This window comes from Pyrus communis, chromosome 3 (assembly GCF_963583255.1).
Source record: "Pyrus communis chromosome 3, drPyrComm1.1, whole genome shotgun sequence".
Classification (NCBI taxonomy): domain Eukaryota; kingdom Viridiplantae; phylum Streptophyta; class Magnoliopsida; order Rosales; family Rosaceae; genus Pyrus; species Pyrus communis.
The window spans coordinates 26,525,654-26,537,482 of NC_084805.1; the positions used below are offsets into that span (position 1 = coordinate 26,525,654).

Genomic DNA, 11,829 nt, shown 5'->3' on the forward strand with positions numbered 1-11,829 from the left:
TCACCTCTAGAGTCGGGATTCCAAAATTCAAAAACCAAACCCTAAGTCGTAAGTTCTAACTGGTTGTATGTGGACATAACTGAACATCTCATTCGAATGACAAGAACAACATTGACTTTTGAACGTGAAATGTTGGTCGTATATATTCTCATAATTTTTTTTTTTCTTTTCACATTTGTCCTACCTTGATGAATGGTGTACACTCTACAAGTGTAGGTACATGTAAGTTGATTCTTTGGTCGCCAAAAAGCACATAGTATGGAGGAGGACCAAAGAGACAATAGAATCTACTTCTAATCTAACGGATGATCATTTTTCAGTGTGTTCAGAACACCATATGCATTAGTAAGTGAAGGACACTTGAAAAAAAATTCTCAACTTATATTATAACATTTGATATATTATACCGTATTCCTGACACTCAAAGATTTGAACGGAGTAGTATGTTGGGTACGAGGAGTAAACTGTAATTGCAAGACTATTGCATGATTGCTTTGCTCGAAGTAAAGCACTGGCATCGGACTTTTGATTCAAGGGTTGACTACTTAAAGCTGTGGGGGCCACGCAGCTTTTAGGCGCGTTGAACTTTGGGGGTTTTTATTTGGATAATATTAATACTAATATTATTAGTTGGGCATCAAAGAGCCTGCGTTTTATGTCCACGCTGGCGAATTTTTTACTCCGACTAAAACGTCCAACACACAAGTTGACTAAGCAGAAACAACAGACAGACTCACCTTGCAATAGTGAAGGGTGGATTACGAGATTTTATTTTAAATTAAAAATTAAAAATTTTGAATTCGAAATCTGTTGTTGTTGTGAAAATTAGACTTGTGATTATGAGAGATTGAAATATTTCTGTGAGTCTTTTCAATCCTCGAAATAGATGAATAATAGTGGCTTGTCACCCGTTGTTACTTTTTTCTTTTTAAAAAACAAAAGTGAAAGTACAAAATTGTGCTCAGGCTGCAGAGATTTTAAAAAAAAATTAAAAAAAATGATAATTTAATTTTTATCAGGTGTTTTTGCGTCATTAATAAGTTAGTTTTTGATAGGAAAGGTGAGACTCTAGTGAAATAGCAGAGAGTCCATAAAAAGTAACTTTTAAAAGAGTCCATAGATAGTTATTTTTAAGATAGTTTCTTTAACATTTATCACTTGCACGAATATATAATTCGGTAGATGTATGACTAAGAATGACAATGGTTCATAAAAAAAAAAAAGTATTGTTTATGTTTTGGATAAAATTTTATATCGAGTTACATAAAGTCGACATGACATGTACAAAAACAATCAGATTGCCCTCCTTAGTTGGTGGTGATATTATCTAAACAATGGATTAATATCTTTTGAGGATTTAGAAATTTTAACAATAAAAAATATATGTTCCATGCTTTTCGTTTTCATTTTAGGTCAAAAGTTTGGAGCTTTGGATTTTGATTTTTCCTTATTAAACTATGATTTTGTGGCATTTTTCAGTAATTTTGACCATTCTATATCCAACACCTAATACCTTCTCCAATAATGTACGTATAAAATTTCAAATCAGTCTTTCTCTTTTTAAATATGAGTAATACTTGAGTAGGAGAAATCAAACTCGGAACCTTAAATGCAAGTTTGAAATTAGTTTCAAAATCTAATCATTTCAAGATTATCTTTCAACACAATTTAAATGAAAAGTATATAAACAATAACTTCATAATATGGTCACGCAATATTGGCAATCTTCTCATTTTTTAGATGATTGTACGTATATAAAGGTTAAAATTTTCTTTTACACCTTACACTGAGTGGTAAGGCCATCTCCATTCCCATGAGGGTCAAAAGGCTCCCCCCCTTAGCCCTATAGCCCTGTAAGAAATTATATTGTAATGAACAGTGCTAGACCATATCTTATACCATCTCCAACCGAGGGAGCCAAAGGGTTATAGGCCAAACATAGCCCTCTGACAAAAAATCATCTTCAACCGAGGGGGCCAAAGGGTCATAGGCCAAACATAATCATTTGACAAAAAACCATCTCCAAACCGAGAGGGCCAAAAGGCCATAAGCCAAACATAATTTATTATTTTAATTAAATTAATATGGTTAGTTAAATTAAACTACTATATTAAAATAAGATTTTGGGACAAATTTTGAGCGTCACTTGTGACAAATAAATAAGCCTCTGAATTTTTTATCTTTATATAATCTCAATAATTTTTTGAATTTGATTTTCGAGTAACACGTGTCGTTATCGTGAGTAACTTTCCAGATTTCTTATTTTTATGTAATCTCAATAATTTTTCGGATAGGATTTCGAGTGTCACGTGTCGCTAAAGTGAGTAACACTCCAGATTTCTTATCTTTATGTAATCTTAATAATTTTTCGGATAGGATTTCGAGTGGCACGTGTCGAGATATAATTGGTTGTGCAAATTTTAGATAGGATTCTTATCTACATGACACTTCTTGTCTTCAATTTTCAATGTTGTAGGAATGGTGTAGGTATTTATAGGAAAAAAATTAGAATTTTTTTTAAAATTCGTCCAAAAAAAAAAATTATAATTCTAACATTAACCTGACAACAGCATGAAATTAACTAGCTGGTATCATGCTAACGCAAGTAGCTGTTGGCATTCAAATTGGCTGAGTTGGAGGGCTGGCTGGCTGGTTGGAAATGGCCAACCTGCTGACCTGATTTGGGGGTTTGGGCATGGTGGGGCCCATAAACCCTTTGGCTTAGCCCTTTGACCAGATCAGTTAGAGATGACCTAAGTTTTTTCTCGTTACTTGAAGAAAATGAAATAGTTGGCTAAAATCGTATGTTGTCTCGATGGCACTTATTCGAATTCTCCTATCTTCTAGTTAGACTATAAGTTAGAATATCATCATGTCAAAATGAGAAAAAACATGTGGTAGAAATGACGCTAATTACGACCATAATTTTCTAGACAGTAACATAAACGAAAGGAAAACAAAGGGAGAAAAGGTTTCGGCTTTTATTCTTAAAAGAAAAAAGATTGAAAGAATTATATAAGAAGTGAGTAATCAAGCATTATACACCGGGCCGTGTTTCCGACTCTGAAAAATTGCTCGTTTGTGATTCATATCTTATACCAAATTCAAACAGACCGAACACGGAGTTTGAAAGTGTGACTGACTGAAAGATAATAATAATATTGCCCATTACTTGACCAAACGCCAATTGTGTCAAGAATTAAGCATTAATTTAAGTGAGGGGAAGAGAGAGTGATGCCGAACAAAACGACTGCGACTCGAGAATCCATGGATTCATACCAGAACCGTTGACAAATACTACAAAAAATAACAGCTCTTCATACCGCTTTTGGAGTAGAAGTAGGGTTCAATCAAAACAACTATATACAAACAATTAAAAGACCAATTGTTTGTCGTTTTAAGAATCGTGCTTAACGAAAACAGTTAATTTATTATAATCAAGATTCGTGTTCGTTTAAATATGTTTATTAGTTGCTTAAAAGCCTTTACTTCTGCAGTGACGTTTTGGCGTCCACTTGCTCCCCTACATCGCTTGTGCAAACAGAAAGAATTTTGACTTTAATCAAATTTCAAAATTTTCGATTTTCCATAGGGCTGACGAGAGCCTAACAAACCGATAGCTCTAAAACAACATGACGTTGTTGTTAATAATTGTATTATTACGTTGTTGTTGATAATTGTATTATTGCTTAGATATTGATTCACGTGCTTATTTTTTATTTGGTAGCACATGACATGATTTGCAAATTGAGAATGCTAAGAGGACTCTGAAAAATGAGACTCCATACTCTCTACCATCTCATGCTTTTAGCACATTGTTTTATAAGGTTGGCATGAAAATTGATGTTAAACGGTAAAACGACAGAAAGTTCATGAAGAGTCCCCTTAGCAATTTTGTCTAAAAAATTGGTCTGCATAGTAGTACTCGAGGAAGGAATAGTAAGAGTAAATCGAAACTTGCATAAGTTTGAAGAAAAAAAAAAAAAGGTTTCCCTACATCTTTTCATGAAATATCACTTTTATTCAATGTAAGGGAAATAAATTGAGCTAGTGAACTGAATGAAAATGGCTAAATACAAGAAATGCAGATGAGGTTGTATAGACCCTTTATAGCTATAGCCAAAACTATTTCTATCTTATGCTACCCTTGGAGACCTTGAAGACAGACACTTTCCGCAGGACACAAGCTTCAGTAACGAATGCGGTCTTCGTGCCCTTATCTTCAACCGCGAAAGCTGCATGTGAAACACATTCGTAAGTTTCATCTTCAAATCGACCACCATGGCGATTAAAAATGATGCAACGACAGACCCGAGCATTACATAAGTAGTGTTTAGTTAGTATTCATTTTCTCCATCAACGGCGTTTTCATAGAATTGTATATCTAAGTTGTATGGCATGAGGAGTGAACTTGAGGTCTAAAAATGACGAGTAAGGCCCGGGCCTTGCATATTATGTCGCGAGGCATGTCAGCCTGCTCAGAAATTTCATTGCAAGAATACTGTGAGATTTTAGAAAAATTACCCTTCGACGAGTTACTCTAGATGCTTTCCAGCAAAGCAAACTTCTCGATCGAGATTCCAGTCTCCTGTGGTTTGGAAAGAATCAGTACGATTTCAAATAATAAAGAATTAATCAGGAGCATATTGTATAACCAACTATATGTCCTCACTTACAAGTTACTTGAAACGAGAAGATGAAGTAAACGGAATTGCGTTACTTACAAATTATCTTGTTCGAGCTTTTCAGCAATGGAAACAGCTTTGTGTTGTGACCATCCACTGCGTTGCGACTCTGACTGCTGAATTACGTGTGCAAGGGACACCTTGCTCCTGACAATGCTTTGATTCTGACTTTGTTGTTTTTCTGGAATTATCGCCATGGTTGATTTCTTTTGGTTATGCATTTGACCGCCACCCTTGCTTTCCCTAGGAGAAGCAGCTACTTCAACAATTTCACTCGTGCCCAATTCACGGGTATCATGGGCCACGAGCTGGGAATCGGTGGTGACTGCATTTTCATCTCTAATATGGGATGAACCATCCTTTGAAGCTGGTATAATAATAGGCATCTGAGCCCATTCTTTACTATTTCTTTTTGATTCACATCTAATTTCAATTGTCAGGGGAGACCCTAGAACAATCTCAAATGCCTGCAAAATCTGCGTTCTGAACTTCTCTGCGGTAGATTTAGTCATATGCGAAGAGAACATCAACTGCGCAGTGGGAGCTGCAAAAGAAGGGAAACATGTCAAAGGATTACTAATGTGTTGATATTTGATTAGAATAGTTATGATCAATTCACTTTAAGCATATAAATGATCTCATTACGGAAAAGTAGTGGCATCGGAGCAAATTGAGAGTTCTTGGCAAGTTTCTGAAAGATAAAATGTCATGTACTTAATTCAACTTTGTGTCCATGTCTAAGGATCCATACCCCAAACCCTACAAACCACTGCTACCGGTATTTCGTAGGTGATTGACATAAATCACGAAAGGATAAATGTGTGTATGCACACGTTTATAAGTAGATATGTTATTGCATACCTGCACCAAAACTGACTGAGGTCAGCTTCCCTTCTTGGTACAAAAATTCTTTAATTCGATTATACGGAATTTTCTCAAGCACCTCCAACCAAATTTCTTCAATTCCTTGATGGCTTTTGCCATGGATTTGCTTCCCATTTACCCTGACCATTTCAGCAGAGCCTGTGGCCGTCTGTTGAGAAGCCATACCCGATGCAGCATGACGTTTTCTATCTGAAATCATACCTTTCCCAGAACTTACAGAATTTCTAACATTAGTTGGCAGACCTTTCTCATAATTTGGCATCCCACCTTGTACACTATCTTTCCTGACCGCATTCCTTCCGCCCACATTATTTAAGGCCAAGGGACTGTGAAAGAAACTTGCATCTCCAGAATAACTAGGCAGCATATACTGTTGATCAGGAGCAAGTTGGAGTAGTGCAGCTGTTAGCCATGTTAACTTGTCATTTGACATCCTCAATTGTTTCTCAGCCTCAGATAAAGTTTTCAAAGCTTGACGCAATTTCTCCATGTCTTCCTTCGATACTGCAACCAGTTAATTCGTTTTTCAGTTGACTAAAAAAGTGTCACAAAAAATGCAAGAATCAACAGGAATTAGCCATTTGATTTCAAAGGGCAAGGGTTTTCAATGTCTATTTAAGGCGGTTTCCATAGGGGCATAACACATAACCAAAAGTGGTTCAAGCACGTTAAAATTACGGTGAAGACTGAAGGAAGAAAAATGAATTGTATGAAATGCACAGTTACAGATATTTGGAAACAGAATATGAACATCGTTGACATCATTTATTAATGAAAAAATGGATTACTCAATTAATCTAGTAAATTTTTCAACTCACATGGTTGGTTATGAAAGAACTTCCTTCTACGCCTTTCTTTTCTATAATCATAGCTGCCAGCAAGTATATCTGTAATTACCGTTGCTAGTTGTGACATCAAGGCTAATGGATCAACACCAGTTTCCATTATCATTCTCAAATTCTTCACAGTATTAACTGTGTCTGCCGATAATGCTAAATCAAGAAGATCTATCAATTTCTCATCAGAGATAAGCCCGACCTGCAAAACGTAGTCAAAATCTTCAGGTAGTCCATCTAAAGTAACAAGAGCAAACGTAATTGTATTACGATATCATGCTGGTTTCAAAAGCATTCCTCTATCTTTATATGAAAATTGCATATTACATGTAACGCCATACATGAAGCAAAAATAGGAAGGAATACAAAAGGAATTTGTTACGAGCAACTGTGATAAGAAAACATTTAGGCAAAGAGGTGCAGAAAATGCAGCACCTTAATATTTATACCGCAAAGGGATACTTAAGCGGCACTGCACGCATGCTAATAATCTAAAAGAAGAAAACTTAAAACATCCCATTTCAAGAAATGACAGAAAAATAAAGTGCTGGGAACAGTAATACAGAAAATAGGGATCCTCAACCAAGACGCAATTGCTCGAGCATTTTAATCAGCATTGAGGCATTATATATAAATACAAGTAAACCATAGCGATTCTGGAGGAACAGGAAAGAACAGCGAAGAACTTACCAGTTCCTGAACAAGAGGAACGGAGATTCGCTGGCCAAGCAAACTCAGTTGCTCTAGAGTCATCTCAGCGTCCCTCAATGAACCATCCGACCTTGACGAAATAAGTTTCAGTGCATCCTTATCAATTTCGAGATCTTCTTTGGTTGCAATCCATTGCAAACTGTAAATAATATCCGCATCCTTTAGCTTAGGGAAAAAGAACTTTTGACACCTGGATATGATTATGTGAGGCAAAACATCAAGACTTGAACAGACAAGGACAAAAACCACATGTCTGGGTGCTTGATCAATGACCTTCAATATGGCGTTCCAACACTCAGCAGACAACGTATCACAATCATCAAAGATGAACACTCTGTACTGTGATGGCAGCTGGGAAACAATCACATTGTCAAGTAGGTCCACAATGCTCTCGAAGTTGAAGTTACTAACAGGCCCAACTTCCTTTATATTTCTACTCTTGCCCATATCATGTGCGATGCAAGACTTGCAAAAGCCACAAGGCTTGGTATGATCGACAGAATGGCAATTTAGAGCTCTAGCAAATATGCGAGCACATGAGGTTTTCCCTGTGCCATGAGGACCATAGAACACGTATAGCAACCCAACTTTCCTTTTCATGACAGCATTTGAAAGAGCTTGTGCCACCAAATTCTGGCCCACAAGATCTCTAAAGGTTCTGGGCATGTACTTTTGTGTCAGATTTTGGTGCGTACGCCGGCGGTGCCCCCTTAATTTGCGGTGATCACCAGATCTAGCTTCGGAAGCATAGTCAGAACCGACGTCATGCTTCAATAAATTATCAGCATAAATACCAAGTTCACCAGAATAGTCATGTACCCAACCAGCATTGTCAGAGCTTGCCTGTGATCCAGATGCTTCAACTAGTAAAGGCAGTGCCTCAGATTCAGATTTAGTAGAAATGCTCGAGTTATCAGATGTCACGGGCATGTCAGAAATAACTCTACCATGGGCAGCCAGACCACCCTTCTTAAATCTTGAATCAGATAAACCACAAGAAAAGCTCCTTCCAGCATTGTCGAGGAATGTTTTACCTCTATGATGGATTCTCGACCAATTCCATGGAATCCCACACCCATTTCTAGGAGCCCTTGTGACATTTTGCTCACCATACTCATCTGCTCCCTGTTCCATGTGATACTTTCGGTGAGCTGACCCTTGAGCTAATGAATTAGAAGCCACAGATAAACCATTTTGAGCTCCAAAGTCTCTGGAAGCTACAGAAGCACGACTTCTTCTTGCACCTCTGAATCTCCGCCTTTTTACCCTACTTAGTCCACTGCAATATCCCCGAACGCTGACCTCCGGTTCCTCAGCGATTCTTTCCTGTTGGGAGCGTCTTCCAGGTAGGTGGATATTAGAGGACGTTGCATCGTCACTATCCATCCTAACATCATTCAACTGCTCAGAGAGAGTCTTCATTTGAGCACCTTGAGTGAGCTTTCCCTTTTGTTTACTTTTTCTACTTTTGGATTCTGAATTTCCAGAAAGAGCTTCATGGGTCAAATCATTATCATTCTGGTCTTGCGGAGGTTCCTCATTGCCACCCAAAATATTACTCCTATTACTCTTCTGACTAGATTCTTCTCTCCTAATTTTCCTACCATCCTTAACTCCACTCTTGCTGCCATGTTCACTTATTCCGGCCACACCGCCATTGCCATCATTAGCCTCGCGTGGAGCAACTTTTGGTGTCACTAAACTTGCCAAAGGTGGAGAACCTGCCGATAACCTCCTGGCTTCCCTTCGATACTCACTTCCTACTGACCTCCTCCCCTCACGCACCAAGGCATCATTTTCACCTTTTCTGGAAAGCATGTCAAGAATGGAAGGCGAATGCCATGAGGGAGGACTGGCAGAAGGGTCCCTGAGAGATCGCGACCTCTGAAGGACGACAAGGTCCCTCATAAGTGACCTGTCAGCCAATATGGGGCTTCGCTTGTGCATATGGTTCTTCAAGTGAATGCAATTTGTCAAATGAATGTGGTTGCGCAGATGATCACTAATATCACCATTCGCATCCTTGAGTATCCTATCTCGAACAGCCCTGGTCATGATCAGACCGTCAACGTGTCCGATAGCAGAATCTCTTTTGAATTAATGAAACAAACAAACACGTTTCGCATGATTACTTAATACCAGCCGAATCTCCGCAACAATGGCAGCATAAAATCAACAAAAATCCCTCAATGTACACCAATGCTATCCCCCCACTAACTGGTCGGAAAAGCCGCCAAAATTCAATCAATCAAAGATCCTCCAACACGAAAATAACATTCGATTTCAAATTAAACAACACCATTTTGAATGATCACGCCGCCATCCCCTCCACACACAGCAAACCCCTCAAAACACATAATTTCTCACTGAAAGGCAACGAACCCAACAGCGACACCCGGACGAACAACTCGGTAATCCCCTCAGCTCATCAAAACAGCAACAAAGACATAACCTTTAAAGCATCCCACCCAAATGGAACCCCAGAACAAGCAGAAACAGCCACCAAAAAACACAGCTGAAATTCGATGCATCAATTAAAGAAAACCCAAAACTTCCAACTAAAAAAAACCCATTTGGAGAAAGCTCAGAAGCAACCAAAGCACCATGGCTGTTGCTGTGATAGAAAGAACATGAAGTAACATCCAAAAGGAGGAAAAACTAATTAAAGGAAGGGGAAAAGCTGAAAGGGAAAGAAGGAATCACTCCAATCACCTGAAATCAGAAAAGGCAGTGAACCGTTTGCATCATTAAGTCCCCCACCCAGATCTCCCACCGAGCTTCACATGCACTTCACGATGCCCTTTCCCTTTCAAGGCAACCAACTTTAGAGTGAGAGAGATGGTTAGAGAGAGAGAGAGAGAGAGAGAGAGGTCAGCAGCAAGAGGGTAGTGAGAAAAATGAGAGAGTGAGAGTTGAGAGTTGAGAGAGAGAGAGAGAAAGAGAGAGAGAGAGAGAGAGAGAGATCCGTCACAGACAGACAGAGAGACACACCTCTGCAAACAGAGAACACATCGCAAATAAAGCGGTGAGTCCGTTTGTTTGAGCATGCAGACCAAACTCTCTTTTTTTTTTTTTTTTTTCTTGAATTATTTACTTTTTCTGTATCAAAAATTTGAAATTGGGGGGACCAACAATTCCCCTGCCGTTGAAATATAGCGGGTGGGAAAATTGCAGAGATTTTAAATTGGTATTTTCCTTAAAAATTTTGAATGATTTAAAGTTGACACTGTAATTTTGACTCAATTTGGCTTCCAGTTCCAATTATTGAACCTAATTTAAAGGGATTCTTAAGTCATATTCATGAAATATATTACTTTTCTTATTTGGGTCACAGAATTTTTAGCAGTTTTGTTTTCAATTTTTGAAATTTACTTCATCAATTACACTACTTAGGGTAAAACTTGCTTTACTTGTTTTCTTATCAAAATTTGGTTGAACGAACTGGATGAAGTTAGAATCGAGACTCACGAGAGTTAAAATTGACATTTGTCTATTTAATGATACGCTTAAAGATAGACTACGATTGAATTAAATAATCATTTGTGCATTGTCCAATAAACTCTTTTGTGATATTGTGGGACGTAGCCACAATCCCTACGTACAAATAGACAAGTAGGTGCAATGTCATAAGTGGGAGAAATTCTTAAAATTTGAATGATCGGATCACGTGGTAGTACATTCATAAACACAAAACACATTGTCTTTCATGTTTTTTGTTTCCATGGACTCTATTTTGTGTTATCTACTAAACAGTCACATGATCTAGTTATGGAAGACCTAAAAACTTCTCCTTGTAGTCACATAAAACTAGAGGAAAAAAACGATAACTCACGCTATTTTGTTTTTATTTTTATAGAAGAACCTGTTAGAGCAAGTGACCAACTATCTCAATACCATCGCTAAGAGTATCCAAAAAAACTCATGAAAACTTTAAACATGTTTTCCGTGAAAATTTTCGTTGTTGATGCTCTCACTAAAATTGGTCAAAGATCTTCAAATTTCATGTTTGGATATTCTCTCTTCCTTTTGATGATAAGTAGAAATGATGCATAGAAACTCTGCAGGTAAATATATTCCATCAAGCAATTATTTATTTTGAGTGGTGTTATTCATATATTTTGTATCAATTTTTATTGTTTAACTTTTTTCAATTTATTTTATCGGATAATTTAAAATTAAAAATTAAAAATAGTACGTTATAAATAAATAAATATATATATATATATATATATATGAATAGCACTATTTTTTCTTTCCTACTTCTACAAGGGTAAATTAAATAGGATTCTCTGCCCCTTTTGTCATCCAAGGGAATCTTTTAACGCAAGACAAACAGTAATTTCCAGTGGACAGACTGTAATACCATATTGGGGTCCTGATGGACCTTTGACTTCATTAGACATTACAAACAAATATGATAATTAAATAGTGTTACTAGACCCATTCCATTATTTTATTTTCTCACTCATTTTGTAATTTCACTCGAAGTTAAAAATACTTAATACTCTTTCTTCATCCATTTTTATTCTTGAAATATCCTAGATACAATTAACATCATTCGACTCAATTCGACTGCGAGAGGTCTGAAAGAGGGAGGGAGAGAGAAGGGCTCTAGATTATTTAGGTATTTACGTCATTTGACATAGGGTTCTAGATTATTTAGGTATTTACGTCATTCGACTGAGTCTTCTAAACTCTCAAAAAAGTGGATC

General features: G+C 37.3%; 1 protein-coding gene across 1 annotated transcript; it reads right to left on the bottom strand.

Annotated features, from left to right (window-relative positions):
- Positions 1-3,935: 3,935 nt before the first annotated feature.
- Positions 3,936-9,715, bottom strand: LOC137729436 (protein STICHEL-like 4). Its single transcript, XM_068468379.1, has 6 exons — positions 7,097-9,715; positions 6,389-6,608; positions 5,547-6,074; positions 4,725-5,229; positions 4,525-4,588; positions 3,936-4,235 (listed from the first exon to the last, which is right to left on the bottom strand). Exons 1-6 carry the CDS (start codon positions 9,170-9,172, stop codon positions 4,137-4,139), a joined length of 3,492 nt encoding a protein of 1,163 aa, XP_068324480.1. The 5' UTR covers positions 9,173-9,715; the 3' UTR covers positions 3,936-4,136.
- Between the last annotated feature and the right edge of the window lie 2,114 nt (positions 9,716-11,829).